At 34.3% G+C, this 16,393-nt stretch overlaps 1 protein-coding gene across 1 annotated transcript in view; it reads left to right on the forward strand.

The window, feature by feature from the left end:
• The window catches only part of fw (furrowed), a 127,190-nt gene extending 115,702 nt beyond the window's left edge, over window positions 1-11,488 (forward strand). Inside the window, exons 9-20 of the mRNA XM_065359741.1 lie at window positions 1,635-1,811; window positions 1,911-2,090; window positions 2,174-2,292; window positions 2,373-2,613; window positions 2,686-2,859; window positions 2,955-3,134; window positions 3,215-3,451; window positions 3,538-3,717; window positions 6,895-7,068; window positions 9,961-10,140; window positions 10,227-10,335; window positions 10,420-11,488. Of these exons, the coding sequence (XP_065215813.1) occupies window positions 1,635-1,811; window positions 1,911-2,090; window positions 2,174-2,292; window positions 2,373-2,613; window positions 2,686-2,859; window positions 2,955-3,134; window positions 3,215-3,451; window positions 3,538-3,717; window positions 6,895-7,068; window positions 9,961-10,140; window positions 10,227-10,335; window positions 10,420-10,672 (2,204 nt within the window). The 3' untranslated portion in view covers window positions 10,673-11,488. The remainder of the gene's footprint in view (window positions 1-1,634; window positions 1,812-1,910; window positions 2,091-2,173; window positions 2,293-2,372; window positions 2,614-2,685; window positions 2,860-2,954; window positions 3,135-3,214; window positions 3,452-3,537; window positions 3,718-6,894; window positions 7,069-9,960; window positions 10,141-10,226; window positions 10,336-10,419) is intronic.
• Window positions 11,489-16,393: the final 4,905 nt, after the last annotated feature.

Genomic DNA, 16,393 nt, shown 5'->3' on the forward strand with positions numbered 1-16,393 from the left:
GATGAATTTTGAGCCAAAAGTTGGATCATGATTTTTGAGATTTTGAAACAGGATCTTGCGACTTATCAAAATAGGTTAGAATTTCGCCAAAAATTCAAATATTGCGATGAAAATGTTTCTTGAGCATTTTTGAAGAGTTTTGAGCCAAAAGTTGGATAATGAGTTTTTGAGATTTTGAAACAAAGTCATGCGACCTATCAAAATGGGTAAAAATCTGACGAAAAATTCAAATATTGTGACTAAATTGTTTCTTGAGCATTTTTGAAGAATTTTGAGCCATAAGTTGGATTATGATTTTGTGAGATTTTTGAAACAGGGTCATGCGACCTACCAAAATAGGTAAAAATCTGACGAAAAATTCAAATAGTTACTGCAATCAAAATGTTTCTTGAGCATTTGTGAAGAATTTTGAGCCCAAAGTAGGATCATGATTTTTTGAGATTTCAAAACAGGGGCATGCGACCTATCAAAAAAGGTTCAAATTTCTCAAAAAATTCAATTATTCTGAGGAAAATGTTTCTCGAGCATTTTTGAAGAATTTTGAGCCAAAAGTTGGATGTATTGAGACTTTGAAACAGGGTCATGCGACCTATCAAAATAGGTTTAAATCTGACGAAAAATTCTAATACTGCAATCAAAATGTTTCTTGAGCATTTTTGAAGAATTTTGAGCCAAAAGTTGGATGTGATTTTGTGAGATTTTTGAAACAGGGTCATGCGACCTATCAAAATAAGTTAAAATTGAACGGAAAATTCAAATTTTGTGACTAAAATGTTTCTTGAGAATTTTTGAAGAATTTTGAGCCAAAAGTAGGATCATGATTTTTTGAAATTTTGAAACAGGGACATGCGACCTATCAAAATAGGTTAAAATTTCTTGAAAAATTCAATTATTCGGACGAAAATGTTTCTCGAGCATTTTTGAAAAATTTTGATCCTAAAATTTGGTCCTGATTTTTGAGATTTCTGAAACAGTGCCATGTGACCTATTAAAATGAGTTGAAAGACGAAAAATTCAAATCGTATTGCATTTAAAACGTTTTTTAAGCACTTTTGAAGAATTTTAAGTTCAAATTTGAGTCATGAATTCATGATTTTCAAAATTTTTGAAACAAAACAGGAAGGATTGTATGATCAATTAAAATAGGTTCTAATTTTTCCAAAAATTCAAGTATTGGGACAAAGCGACCCTTCAGAATTGTGATAAAAGTTTTCTAGAAAATCCAAAACCTCTATCAAATTTTTTTGGGAGCATTTTAAAAAATATGCTGCCCAAAATTTGGCCAATTTTCAGAACTACTCGGAAACTTTTTTGGAAATGCAGTTCATATTGTGCTTTGCAAAAAAAATAATGCTGTACAATATTTTCGTTGAATGATTTGAATTTCAACACATTTTATGATAGGTCACGAAACATTTAAGTATTCAAGAATACCAAAAAAAAAATGACCCAACTTCGGAATCAAAATTTTTTTTAATTGTTCAAAATGAATTCGGTCATTTTATGACCTTCTAAAACCAAATTTTGTTCTATTTTCTGAACGTGGTTGGACAACTTGTTCCACACTAAGTAATATGATATATTGATATATCAATACTTGATGCAACAATTTACTCAATTTTTTTCTCCCACAGAACCTTCATTTTGCGGCAGCGCCGATAAGAAAGTCAATACGACGATAGTAGGAAACGAGAGAGCGATCGGTGCTGTGATCGAATATCGATGTCCGGAAGATTACGTAATAATTGGCGATCGAAACAGGACATGTACCAAAGATGGCTTCTGGTCTGGTCAAGCACCTTCTTGCACGTGTAAGTAATCCAAGTATCCATTCTTTAGTACATACCTAGGACTGTGTGAGGGTCTCGATTTGCGAACGATTTCATTAACCTAATATTTATTCATTACAGATGTGAACTGTGGTCCTTTACGTGGCATAGAGAATGGCGACGTAATCTTAGTGAATAATCGAACGACTTACGATGCGAAAGCAGTCTACAAATGCCATTTAAATTACACTCTGGTTGGCCAAGATAGCAGGAAATGTACTGAAGAAGGTGTTTGGTCCGGTCAACCACCTCAGTGCTTGTGTAAGAATTCAATCCACTCAGCTAATCAGATGAATAAAAACCAATCGAAAAAATTTTTATAAAATTATTTTCTCCGTTTTTAGACGACTGGTGCCCGGAACCACCCCAAATTCAAGGCGGTACTGTCACCACGAATGGTAAACGAACCGGATCCAAAGCCACTTATAAATGCCATACAGGATACATATTATTCGGTCACCAGGTTCGTAAAAATATCGAATATAATTTTCAAAATTTGGAAAAAAATTGCCAGTTTCAAGTTCATAATGTTGTTGCTTTTAGGAATTGACCTGCGACGTGGGCGGAGAATGGTCTGGTAAAGCTCCCTCGTGCCGTTACATCGATTGCGGTACACCAGCGATGATTGAAAACGGTCAATTCCAACTAGTCAACGGGTCAACGACCTTCGGCAGCATTGTCGAGTACTCGTGCACCGAAGATTACTGGCTAGAGCCTCAAAACCGCCGAAGACAGATGTGCCTCAGGGAGGGAAAATGGTCCTCCGAGGCTCCGACCTGCGAACGTGAGTCGATATCTGTGTTTTTAATCGATAAAAAGCGATCATTTGTTGAAATTTGTGTGTTTTTTGGTGCAGTGATAACTTGTGGCGAGCCTGAGCTACCTGCAGGTGGATACGTGGTCGGTTATGATTTCAATGTGCATTCGAAAATCGAATTCCATTGCGAACCCGGGTACTTGCTGATTGGTCAAAGTTTACTCGAATGTACTACGCAGGGTGAATGGAACGTGAATCCTCCTACGTGTCAATGTAAGTCAAATTATTGATCTAGAACAAATTTTCTGTAATTTTTTGTCATTTATGTTGCAGAAATTAACTCGTGTGTTTCGTTTGTCTGTCTTTAGATATCGATTGCGGTAAAATACCTCCTCTGGTTTACGGATCGATTAATTATTTGAATAATACGACTCATTTGGACTCTGAGATCTCATACAGCTGTGTTCGAAACTACCGATTGGTCGGATCTCCTACGCGTAAATGTCTAGAAAATCAATCGTGGAGTGGAACTGCTGCTCGATGCGAAGGTTCGTATATTTATTTTTGATTTACTTATCTATCAAATCTTTTCGAAAAAGAGTTACTTATTTTGAGTATTTATGTGTAGAGATCAGATGCCCCGAACCAGTGGTGCCAGATCACAGCATAATATCGGTGACAGGAAACGATCGAGTATATGGACGAACGTCGATTCGAACATCGAACGATGCCTCTAGCCAAACTACCTATAAAATCGGAGCTTTAGTCAAGTATCGTTGCGAAAGAGGGTATAAAATTTTAGGCGAATCTTTGAGCACTTGCGAAGATGACGGTACATGGAGTCGAGAAGTACCCCAATGTCTTTGTAAGTGACCAATCTCGCTTTTATACTCGTAATATGGTGTATTGGAGTTTTTTTTTTTGGTAATTTTCGTTTATTTTTTCTTTCAGTTGTTGATTGCGGTCTGCCAGAGAGTGTGGAACATGGACAATATATTTTGGTATCGAATGTTACCTATTATGGTGCTGCTGTGTTATACGAATGTGATCCTAACTACCAGCTGGATGGCCATACTCGAAGATTGTGTATGGAAAATGGCACCTGGAGTTCTGAAAGTCCATCTTGTAAAGGTACTGAATACTGAACTGAAATCAATATTTGATGTGGAATTGTGATGGATTTAGGTCTTCGTATTTTTTAAATTTTATTTCGAGTGTCCGCTGCTTTTTCAAAAAAAAAAAAACCAAGATGTTAGATAGGTACAAAGTGCATCAATAATTCTGTAGCAGAAGTCGGGGAGGGAAGGCCAAGTATCTAATTGTCCAATTTTGTTTTCTTCAAATCAATAAAAAGTTGTTTTTTGTCAGATTTTCAAAAAAGTCCTGGTTAAGTACCTAAAATTGCTTAAAATCCCTGACTTTTTCATTAAAATTTTTCATTCATTCGTTTTTTTTTTTGTTGTAAAATTTTGATTTTTTAAGTTTTTTTTGGGGGGGGGGGGATTTTGATTTGAATAATTTCCAGCTCGCTTCACCTCCTCCCTTTCCAATTAAACATTGCATAAAAAAATTCCAGTCGAAAGTCCTGTTTAGTTTTTTTGTTGTTTTTTTTTGTAAAATTTACCAGAAAGTTTGGTTTTGTGTTAAATTACCTATAAATCGTGATCTTAGTCTTCGGTTTTAGCATTTTTTTTCAAAGTTCAATTCAAATTATTCATTCATACTTGTTTTTCAGAATTTTGAATTTTTTCCTCCTTTATTTCTAGTTTTTTTTTTTGAAAAAGTCAAAATTTTCACTTCAAATAAATTGGGTCCCCCAAATTGAAACATTTGAAGAAAATTCCTCCTAATAGTTCTGCTTTTATCAATTTTTAAAATCAAACGTTAAAATTCTCCATTCTTTTATTTTCATTGTAGGTATTTTTTTTTTTTTTTTGAAAAATGGAAAAATTTGGTTATAATAAAATTTTTTGATCTTCCCTCCCTACTCCTCTCCTTCCATTCTTTGTTCCAAAAGTCCTACTGTTTTCATTTTTTTATAAAACTTCGAAATTTTACATTCATTTTTTGTTTAGAATTTCAGAAATTTTTTTTATTTTTGGAAACAAACAATTTCATAATTTTCCCCTCCCCCTTCCCTTCCAACCTTCTTGTAAAATTTCGTGCCAAAAGTCCTGCTTTTTGTCACAAATCACAAAAAAGTACTGTTTTTTACATTTTTGCCCCAATTTTCCCCTTCTTTCAATTTTTTTTTGGTTCACTTTTTTTTTAAAATAAATTTTCAAATAGATTTCTACTTGAATTCATGCTTTATTGCTTTTAGTAAGTTTTATAATCAAACTTTAAATTTTTCCATTCATTTTTATTTTCGAAAAGTAGACAATTTCATCATTTCTCCCTCCCCTTCCAACCTTCTTGTAAAATTTCGTGCCAAAAGTCCTGCTTTTTGTCACAAATCACAAAAAAGTACTGTTTTTTACATTTTTGCCCCAATTTTCCCCTTCTTTCAATTTTTTTTTGGTTCACTTTTTAAAAAAAAAATAAATTTTTGAATAAATTTCAACTTGAATTTATGCTTTATTGCTTTTAGTAAGTTTTATAATCAAACTTGAAATTTTTCCATTCATTTTATGTTTGAAAACAGACAATTTCATCATTTCTCCCCCCCCCCCGCTCCTCCAACCCTCTTGTAAAATTTCGTGCCAAAAGTCCTGCTTTTTGTCACAAATCACAAAAAAGTACTATATTTTACATTTCCAATTTTCCACTTCTTTCAATTTTTTTTGGTTCGTTTTTTTTTTTAAATAAATTTTAACTTGTATTCATGCTTTTAGTAAGTTTTATAATCAAACTTAAAATTTTTCCATTCATTTTAATTTTTTAAAAATTTTGATTTTTCAACAATTTTTTCCATTTTTTTAAGAGTATGAAAAAATTGACTGCAATAAAAATTTTAGCCCCTCCTTATCCTCACTTACTCTCTCCAAAATTGTCAAAAAGTATACTTTTTTCATTTTTTTTTTCAAACTTCAAAATTCTCCATTAATTTTTTTTTCAAGTAGAGAAGTTTTGAGTTGTGACAATTAATATTGCATCTCAACTCCTTTGATACATTTAATAAAGTTCCCAGCTAAAAGTCCTGATTATTGCTAAAAATTTTTGAAAAAGTTCTGAATTTTTCATTTTTGTTCTTAATTTTTTCTTTCCTTCATTCCTTCATTCAGATTGTTGTTGTTGTTTTTTTTTTGTTTTTTTTGTTTTTGGAAATTGTCCTGGATATATTTTTACCTGTTCTCTCCCCCCCTCCCAATAAAAAATTGAAACCTGCCCACCAAAAGTTCTGCTTTTATTACGTAATTTGTTGAAATATAACATTAAAGTTTCTCATTCATTTTATTGTCTTAAAATTGAACCTTTCTTATAATGTGTAAGTACTTGATGATTTTTTTGAAAAATAAAAAAAAAAATTATTTTCTATAAAATGTTTATACACTTCCTCCTGTTCTTTTCAATGTCTCTGCAAAATTGAAAAAAATTATAGTTTTCTTAACTTTTTAAAAATCAAACATCAGAATTTTTCATTCATTTTTTTTTTAAATTTTAAAAGGTTTTTAAATCATATTTTTTGTATTTTTTTTTTAAAAATAGAAACGTTTTGAATTTGACATAAATGAATCATGTTTGCTCTCCCCTCTCTACTTCCTCGAAACATTCAATAAAATTTACCGTGAAAAGTCCTGCTTAATTTGTCAAAAATTACCAAGAAATGCTGGTTTTTTTCATTTTTATTCTCATTTCTGTGCCTTATTCTGAATTTTTTGTTCGTTTTCCCCTTTTTTTCTCTCGGATAAATTTCAATTCAATCCCCCTTCCCTCCTCTCCCCTCCTCTCACCCTTAATTTTTTAATTCGTAAAATCAAATTTCAAAAGTTTTCATTTTATTTTTAATTTTTTCATGTTTTTTAATTTTTTTGAAAAATGAAAAAAAAGTGGACTTGAATGAAATTTTGATACCCCTCCATTTTTTTTGCACCATCTCCCCAACTTGTAAAAAGTCCTGCGTTTTTCAAATTTTTTATTTACAATATTTTTTGAAAGCTTTGTGAAAGTTTTTTGAAAGCTGTTATGCCTCCTCTCTTCCCACCCTTGTCACCTATAAAAATTCTCATTGGAGCTCTGTTTTTTCCATTTTTTTAAAATTTTGGATTTTTTGGTTCATTTTTCCACTTTTTTTTTGAAATACGTAGAAAGAGTAATTTAATTATAAACAATATAATTAATGTGTATTTTTTATTTTTCTGTTTACAGAGGTATTATGTTCTGAACCAGAAAGCAGTGATAGTATATCAGTAAAAGTTTACAAACACAGTGTCGGAGGCATTGCTCAATATTCTTGCGCCAAAGGCTTTTATATGGAAGGAAATGCAAGCAGAGAATGTCTCAGTAAAGGTAGCTGGAGCGGTAGAACACCTGTTTGTAAACGTAAGTAGCAAATTTTTGAATTTTAATTGACATCTACCTTCCCAGAATTTATTTGTAATTCTTCATCAAATCAATAATATTTATTATTAATCGTACGAGGGGGGGGGGAGGGAGAAGGAGAAATGAGTAGAGATCGAATTGAGATTTTTTTAATAAGAATTTTTTTTTTTTCAAAATTAGATTCAAACTTGGTCTTGAATTTTTTTAAGAACTTTGAAGAAATAAATCAGTAGACCTCGTGAATAAAAATGAATCTCATTTCAGTGGAGTTTTTAATTTTTGTTTTAAATTTTTGAAACTTGAATATTGAAATTAATTTTTTTTTTTGGAAAATTATTCGAGAGGATTAAAATCCCACTGGACGTTCTATGTAGATTGACTAAAAGTGATGAAATTGGGTTATGAGAGCACGAGAAGGTCCATTTTGGTTCAGAAATAAATTTAATCTTGATTGAAAAATATTTTCAAAAAAAAGGTTACAATTTACCTAAAAAAATAGTAATTTTCCCTCCTTTATAGACCGGCATATGACAATAGGAGTAATTGCACTCCTCCCCCCCCGCCGATCCTCCAGGACAACTTTTTTCTTAAAGGGGACATCCTAAGGAACATTTTAAATCAAACTTGCCCAAAAAAAAGTTGGCCTTACTTACAAAATGGCGGCCATTTTGATTGACAGGTCAGCCGAAATCGCAGATTTCGTGTTTCAACATAGGACTTGCACGAACTTTTTCAAATCTTACAAAGGTAGATCGAAAGATCATGCAAAAATTTATCACCTGTCAAAATTTCCAGTGCTAAAGTGCGTTTTTCGATTTTTGGTGAATTTTTGAAAATCCAATTTAGGCCAAAAATGAGGGAAAAAATCAAAATTTTACCAAATTGACCAAGAAAGCTGAGATTTGTGATATACCCTATTTTCGATATGCCAAATCGATTGGAAATGATTTCAACCCGTTTTGAGCAGTTCTGGCGCCTCCGGCAGATTTTTGAAACTCAAAATTTCCATAAAATTCCATCAAGTTGAGGCTGTAAAGCTGAAATTGATTCTAAAAACTAATTTCAATACGATACGAAGCACTGCAGGTGAATTTCAAGTCGTTTTGGAGCCTCCAGCGACTTTTTGAAAATTCCTGAAGCCTCCAGCAGATTTTTGAAACTTCAAATTTTTACAAAATTTCATCAAAATGGAGATGGAAAGCTGAAATTTACTCTCCACTCCAATTTTAACACTCTCTGAAAACGACTTCTGGCAAATTTCAAGTCATTTTAGAGCATCCAACGACTTTTTTGAAAATTACTGGAGCCTCCAGTAGATTTTTGAACTTGAAATTTCCCCAAAATATCATCAAACTAAGATGGAGAGTCGAAATTCATTCTGCAAACTAATTTCAATTCGCTACGAAGTTGACTGCTGGTGAATTTCAAGTCGTTCTGAAGCCTCCAGCAGATTTATGAAACTCGAAATTCCCACAAAATTCCATCAAATTGGAGTTGTAAAGTAAACATTTATTCTAAAAACTAATTTCAATACGCCACGAAGTACTGCAGGTGAAATTCAAGTCATTTCGGATCCTCCAGCGACTTTTTGAAAATTCCTGAAGCCTCCAGCAGATTTTTGAAACTTCAAATTTTTACAAAATTTCATCAAAATGGAGATGGAAAGCTGAAATTTACTCTCCACTCCAATTTTAACACTCTCTGAAAACGACTTCTGGCAAATTTCAAGTCATTTTAGAGCATCCAACGACTTTTTTGAAAATTACTGGAGCCTCCAGTAGATTTTTGAACTTGAAATTCCCGCAACATAAATTTATCAAATGGAGTTGGCAAGCTGCAATTTACTTCGCAGACTACATGGTGGTTTCAAATGGTTTTGAAGCTTCCAGCTACTTTTAGGAAATTTCAATTTTCCAAAAAAAGTCATACAACCTTTCAAAAAGTCGATGGAGGTTCCAAAACGACTTGAAACCCACCAGCAGTCAACTTCGTAGCGTATTGAAATTAGTTTGCAGAAAAAATTTCGACTCTCCATCTCAGTTTGATGAAATTTTGGGGAAATTTCAAGTTTCAAAAATCTACTGGAGGATCCAGTAATTTTCAAAAAAGTCACTGGAGGCTCCAAAACGACTTGAAATTCACCTGCAGTACTTCGTAGCGTATTGAAATTAGTTTTTAGAATAAATTTCAGCTTTACAACTCCAATTTGATGGAATTTTGTGGAAATTTCGAGTTTCAAAAATCTGCTGGAGGCTCCAGAACTGCTCAAAACGGGTTGGAACCAATTCCAATCGATTTGGCATATCGAAAATAGGGTATATACCAAATTTCAGCTTTCTCGGTCAATTTGGTAAAATTTTGATTTTTTCCCTCATTTTTGGCCTAAATTGGATTTTTAAAAATTCACCAAAAATCGAAAAACGCACTTTATCACTTGAAATTTTGACAGGTGATAAATTTTTGCATGATCTTTCGATCTACCTTTGTAAGGTTTGAAAAATCTCGTGCAAGTCCTATGTTGAAACGCAAAATCTGAGATTTTGGCTGACCTGTCAATCAAAATGGCCGCCATTTTGTAAGTAAGGCCAACTTTTTTTGGGGCAAGTTTGCTTTAAAAGGTTCCTTATGATGTCCCCTCTAAGAAAAAAGGTGTCCCGGAGGATCGGCGGGGGGAGGGGGTGCAATTACTCCTATTGTCATATGCCGGACTGTTGACTATTAAATTTTTTTAAAACTCAAAAAGGAATACCTCAATTTGGGCAATTGCAATTGAAATGGGACGTGATTTTTTTTTAATCAAATTGAAACTGCATCTAGACTCCTTGGGTAATTTCTTCCTTTATTAGAATTTAAATCAATTTTTCACTAATCGATGCGTATTTATTATTCCAGCCATAGTTTGCGATCATCCTCCACCCATTGATAATGGACGAGTCATCATAGTCAATAACTCCAGGACGTATAACAGCGCCATCGAGTACCACTGTGTTCCTCATTATCAACGTGTAGGTCCATATTTGCGAAAATGCATGGATAACGGACGGTGGTCGGGAGAAGAACCAAAATGCGAATGTAATTATCATTTATTATTACGTTATTTCATATTTCTCCCTATCGAGAACACTCTAATTGAAAAATTTCATCTTGTGCGATTTCAGTAATCAAAGCAGACGGACGAGAAAGTCAAACGGTCAGTTTCTTCATTAGTATCGGTATCGGAGCCATTCTATTCCTTTTATTCCTGCTCGGAGTCGTGTATTTAAAACTGTAAGCCTTTTTTTTTTCTTCTTTCGAGTCGAGTAACTATTCTCGATCTTGTGATAATTCACCATCAACTTGATCTTTTCTCAGGAAAAAACCTAAACCAGTGAAAAACACAGAAAACGTGCAAGGAGCTAATAAAAAAGAAGAAGAAGGAGCTGCTGCAATGTCTTACGCTAGTCTGAGCGACGGTAATGCCAGCAATATCTACGAACACATACCTGGAAGCGAAGACAGTATGTACGATTCTCCTTACGAAGGTCTAAGTCACTACGAACCATCGCCCATATCTGGTCGCAGTAACGCGGCCACAGTCACCATTAACGGAGTAGCTGTCCGTTAATTATTATTGACCGATTACCTTTTTTGTTTATGTGTTTTTTTCTCTCCTTTTGTTTGGTTAAAATTTTTTTATCTCGTATTATTACGTATGCGTCTGGATCTCCACGTTATTTATTTATTTTACAAGTACGCTCGCTCGGTTCGGTCCGAGTCGACATATGGGATGTTATATGAGAAATGGAATCAGTTCCTTCGAAATCGAAAATATTACTCGTCGTGGATTCATCTCACTATAATATATTATATAACCATTATCATCTCGTCATCGTATGTGTGTGTGTGTGTGAGTCGGAGTCGTGATCTATCAATCTACACGTTTTCGTTTCCCCTCCCTCCCTCCATCCCTCTTTGATGACATTCATTCGCAGCGAATAATTAATCACAAAAATTGAGGCTAGTCTTTCGTTGATTTTATATAGGTAGATAACATTTTTGTTGAATGTGATAATCGTGTACATTATGATTGTATAAACTATTTTCTTGTTTTCGTATATTTTTATATTGTTTTATAAGTTTTTCTTTTTTTTTTTGTTTAATTTTTTTTCTCTGTCTCGTGAACAAAAAACATATAATTTTGTATATAATTTTAGCATAAGTAGGTATGTATTTTATAGAACGAGTTTTTTATTTTATATACCTACCTGCTAACTACGTTCGCATTGAATAATAAAAAATGTGATATTTTTACTGTACGAAAGGTTGAAGAAATTTTTCTCACAAATTTCTCTCATTACGACTTTGAAGTTGTAATCAATTGTGTAAATTAAATGTTTTGGATTATCATCACTGAAAATAAAAAATAAAGTTTACGTTTTTATTTGGCGTTTTGTATCATTATTTTTGATCATTTTTGATGTTCAAAAATATACCTCGCACATTAATGCATTATTCGAGCTCTTTTTCCGAATTCGTCCCTCATCGAAACATCATAATGACCTTAAGGCTTAAATTCGTAATAATGTCCCAAAATTAGCGCAAAAGACCTCGATAAACGTAATAATAACATCAAAATCACGATCAGCGACCTCGAATTATTAAGTACTCGTTAATTGCATCATAAATTACGTCGAATTTGCTGTTGAAGAATTAACAATACTCCTGCAAAAATCACGATAGGCAACTATTCTGACCATATTGTCAAAATCATTAAAATTCTCGATGGACACGCAGCGCTATCTATTGGGAAATAGAAGATACTTTATTCTGTTTTTAAATAAAACGTCAAAGGAGATGAATGAAATGGTGATATGAGAGCTAGATATGCGCGTGGCGCTATCTTTCCGAATATTTTGGAACTACTTCAAGAAAAAGCCTTGAAAACACTAGATGTGTTCTTTTTACACGGATTTTGGCAGATTTTCGAGAATCTGGATTTTGGCAAATTTAGAATCCACAAGAATCTGCTTGGGTAGCAGCTTTTGAAAATGGATTTTGGATTTTACTTTGAAAAATAAGGCTCGAAGTTTTGAAAAATTGGCGAATGTACTCTCAAAAGTGTTTAAAAAAAGAGATTTTAAAAAACGTCCAAAATCCAGATTCTCGAAAATCTGTCAAAATCCGTGTAAAAAGAACACATCTACTATTTAAATGCTTTTTCTCTACATAGTTCCGAAATATTCGGAAAGATAGCGCCACGCGCATATCTAGCGCTTATCTCATAGAACCATTTTTTCAACTGAGCTTTGAAGTTCTATTTTATTCCGATAGACAGCGCTGCAAGTCTGTTGAGAATCGGAAATCAGCGATGCCAAATTGCACGTTTACTTACCTTTTTACTCGATAGATGGCGTTCGGATGCCTGATGAAATTTAAAACTTGTGATGAAGAAGTTGCCTACTTATTATTTTTGCAGGCGTTCTTTTACGATGGTAATGAAAATTTGCACAAAAAATTGAGCTGGAGTTGAATAAGTTGCCTACCTTACTATTTTACGGGCAGGTTGCAGGTTTTTTACACTTGTGCGAGGTGCGAGGTCTCTCGCAGGAAATTCTTACCAATTTAGCTTAAAGGGGTAGTCCTAGGGAACATTTCTAGCCCTTGTACTCCGAAAAAATGGCCCTAGTTACAAAATGGCGGCCATTTTGATTGACAGGTCAGCCGAAATCGCAGATTTTGCATTCCAGCATCAGACTTGAACTAAATTTTTTAAACCGTACAGAAATAGATCAAAAGATCAGGCAAAAATTTATCAGCTGTCAAATTTTCAAATGCTAAAGTGCTTTTTTCGATTTTTGGTAAATTTTTGAGAATCAAATTAAGCCAAAAAAATGAGGGGAAAATCAAAATTTTATTAAATTGACCAAGAAAGTGTTGGCAAAATTGGTCTTGTAACCGTAACGTATCGAAAAGTGTTCGGTAGTTTTAGTTTTTATTTTTAAATAAAAAATAAATTTCGGTTTCGCGATATAGATATTGTTGGTTACGTATTAAATGAATTTTTGTTCTTTTCGTAAAATCACGTAAACTGTTGGCTGTTAAATTATCGTTGTTTTTTCGTTGTTTTCGTTAGTTAATAAGTTCGTTCGCGTTAATATTATTCTTGTCCTCGTAAAGTAAAGTCGTCGAGCATTTTGCTCAATTTCTTTTGTCTGGTTTATTGATCGTTAGGTCAATGACCGTTTAAAATAAATATTTATTTATTTTGTTGAAGTTTGTTTTCGATTTGTCGAATGTTTGGCAAGTTTAATATTATTGTCAGTCAGGAGTTATCGTTATTCTTCGATTCTCCGTACATGGTAGCGTGAGCGTAGTTGGTGAAACGCTCTGTAGTTCGACGACGTTTTGGTATCCTGTGTGGATTTGCTCGTTCAAGTATCCGGCTTGTGTAGCTGTTGAATTTTCGGTTCGTGTGGTGTTCGACGAAGTAAATGTCGACAGTCCTGTCCTATTTGAGGTCAGGAAAATCAGTCAACGTCAGGGTTGTTAAATTACCGTAATTTATTCGCTGGTAAAATACGGCAGTAAAATACGGTAAAATACGGTATTTTACCGTATTTTACCAACTTGAATATAATGAACATATAGTGTTCAAACTTCAAACCTTCAAAAGTTCAAACATATAAAATTATTGTATATTATGTAATGGATGGAAATTTCAATAATTTTCTGCTTGAATTGTATAACCAATAACCATGCAAGGATTAAAATTAAAATTGAGGAGCTTGGTTACAAAGTTAGACAAACGCCACAGGGTTGATTTTGAGAAAAACTATGTTTTTTGTTACAAAAATATACAGCATTGTAAAGGCGGGGGATATTTGACAAATTGTAGTGATGATACTGAGTAACAAAAATACAAAAAATATCCTTCCACCATTGCCCCCCACCACTAATAAAAAGAACCTGAAAATGCACTTGTCTGATTTTGAAAACAAGACAAAGATAATTTGAAATTGAAGCTTTCTAGATCAGTTAGGTTTTGATACGTATAGGATTTTTAACCCTCTTTCCATTTCTGAGGTCCCTTAGTTTCAAAATAGTACATAAAAGGTCAAAAAACGTGATCAAAGTTGGGCCTTAATTTCAAACACGGACATGTGAACATTATCTTAGTTTCAAAATGAGACATATCCTATCATCTTAGTTTCAAAAACAGACATATCCTGGATATGTCTGTTTTTGAAACTAAGACAATTTGCACATGTCTGTGTTTGAAACTAAGGCAAAACTTTGAGCACGTTTTTCACCCTTTTACGTACTATATTGAAAATAACAGACCTCGGCAATGAAAAGAGCGTTGAAAATCCTATAAGAATCAATATCTAACTCGATTTTTGTAGAAGTGGCGTTTGTCTAACTTTGTAACCAACCTCCTCAATTTAAAATCATTCAACATTGTCAAAAAATAAAAAATTGACCAATTTGGTTATTTTAAATAAAATGATTGAAATAACCAAAATTTAATGATTTTGAAGTACATTTTAATGACATTTCAACATGTTTTCACAATTTGATGCAATTTTTTCTAATTTTTGACCAATTGTGAATAATTTTCTGGCAATTGTTTCGTAATTTTCAAGATATTTTCCTGTTTATATGTAGCATGTATCAATTATCATTAGCATTGATGCAAATTAACTGTGAATTTTGATGCCAATCATCTTCAGCTGTTGATTCATCCGTTCAACTTTCAAATAATGTGGCAAAAAAATGCTTTTTGGTAATTTACGGTAAAATACGGTAATAAACTTTTGGTAAAATACCGTAAAATACGGTAAAATACCGCCGTAATTTACCGACATAAATTACCTTACAACCCTGGTCAACGTAGACGACGACGATAGTAGTGTGGATAAGCGTAAATCGAGCGCTGAATTTCGTGGTTTTTCTGAAAAAGAAAAACCAGAACAAAGTATACCGAAGTCTAAAGGTAAAAGTAAAGTAACGTTACAGCACGTATCTGAGTCATCCGGCGATTCGGAAGCTGGTCCAAGTTCAGCAGGTTTTGGTGATTCGACATCCGACGATCCGACGATCCCTGTTGATCCCGTTCCTCCTCCGTCTAATCCGTCATCCGGTCCTCCACCTCCTCCACCTCCTGGTCCATCCGACGACGAGTCCGAAGGTAGTGAAAGTAGCGACGACGAGTCCGACGACGTAGCTGTAGAATCCGATTCGAGTAGTTCGTCGAGTGAAAATACGTAGCTGGGAACGTTTTCCGATTGGTCAAGGAGACAGAGGATCCGTACGTGTTCTGGACGGAGCTCAACTCCTTGTACCAGGTGGAAAACCAAGCAGCGATAATCGACTGTCGAACCCGTATTTCGAAGATTGTCATCGATATGTACAAGAGTCCGAAGGAGTTCCTAGAGGCATTTTATACGCTAGTCAACGATATGGAGAGTTTGGACGTGAAATTGACTCCATCTGAAGTCTATACGTATCTGATCAATGCGTTAGGCAATTCGCCTAAGTATGAGTCAGTGCGTATGACTGCTCGAGGACTAGTTCACGTTACAGCTGGAGACCCAAATCCAAAAGTAATTTCATCGTTGCTTTTAAGTTTGGAAGATGCCTCGAAGAACTCCTCGACTTCGAAGGGTTCGACAAGTACCGGTTCAGCGATGGCCGCATCCGATCAATCCGGTAATAAAAATAATCGTAATCGTAATAAATCGCGTAGTAGTAATTCGAACTCGTCCGGTAATTCGTCGAACGGTAATAACGGTGATCGTAGTGGTAGTAATGGCTTCGTACAAGCCAAAGATCGTACCTGCTATAAGTGTCACAAACGTGACCATATGGCCAAGTCTTGTCGATCCGCCGGAGGGAATTATAGAAACGATACCAACCCTCGGGGAAGTATCGTTTGCTATCGGTGCAATCAGACTGGGCATATCGGTCGTAACTGCCCACAGAACAGTGATTCGTCGCGTAATAACGGTGGTAAAGGTTTGTCGAGTGGTACGTCGGGTACGTCTGGTACTGCAGGTTCGTCCGGTTCGTCAGGTCCTCGTCCGTCGATTGCGTTAGGTCTCTACTCGTCACCTACAGTTAAAAAAGAAAAATTTTCGTTAGATGAAGGTCGTAGTTGTAATATCGTAGATGAATTCGTGAAAGATAGGTTTAGTCGTAGCAATTTCGGTGATAGTATCGCGATTTCAAATTTCGGAAATTCGCGTAACGTAAATATCGGGTCGAACTATTTCTTAGGTGACTTGACTGCTTTAAACCTCGGTGAAGAAAATGCGTATGTCGAGACAAACGACGACGACGGCGTCGA

Source organism: Planococcus citri, chromosome 4 (genome assembly GCF_950023065.1).
Source record: "Planococcus citri chromosome 4, ihPlaCitr1.1, whole genome shotgun sequence".
Lineage (NCBI taxonomy): Eukaryota > Metazoa > Arthropoda > Insecta > Hemiptera > Pseudococcidae > Planococcus > Planococcus citri.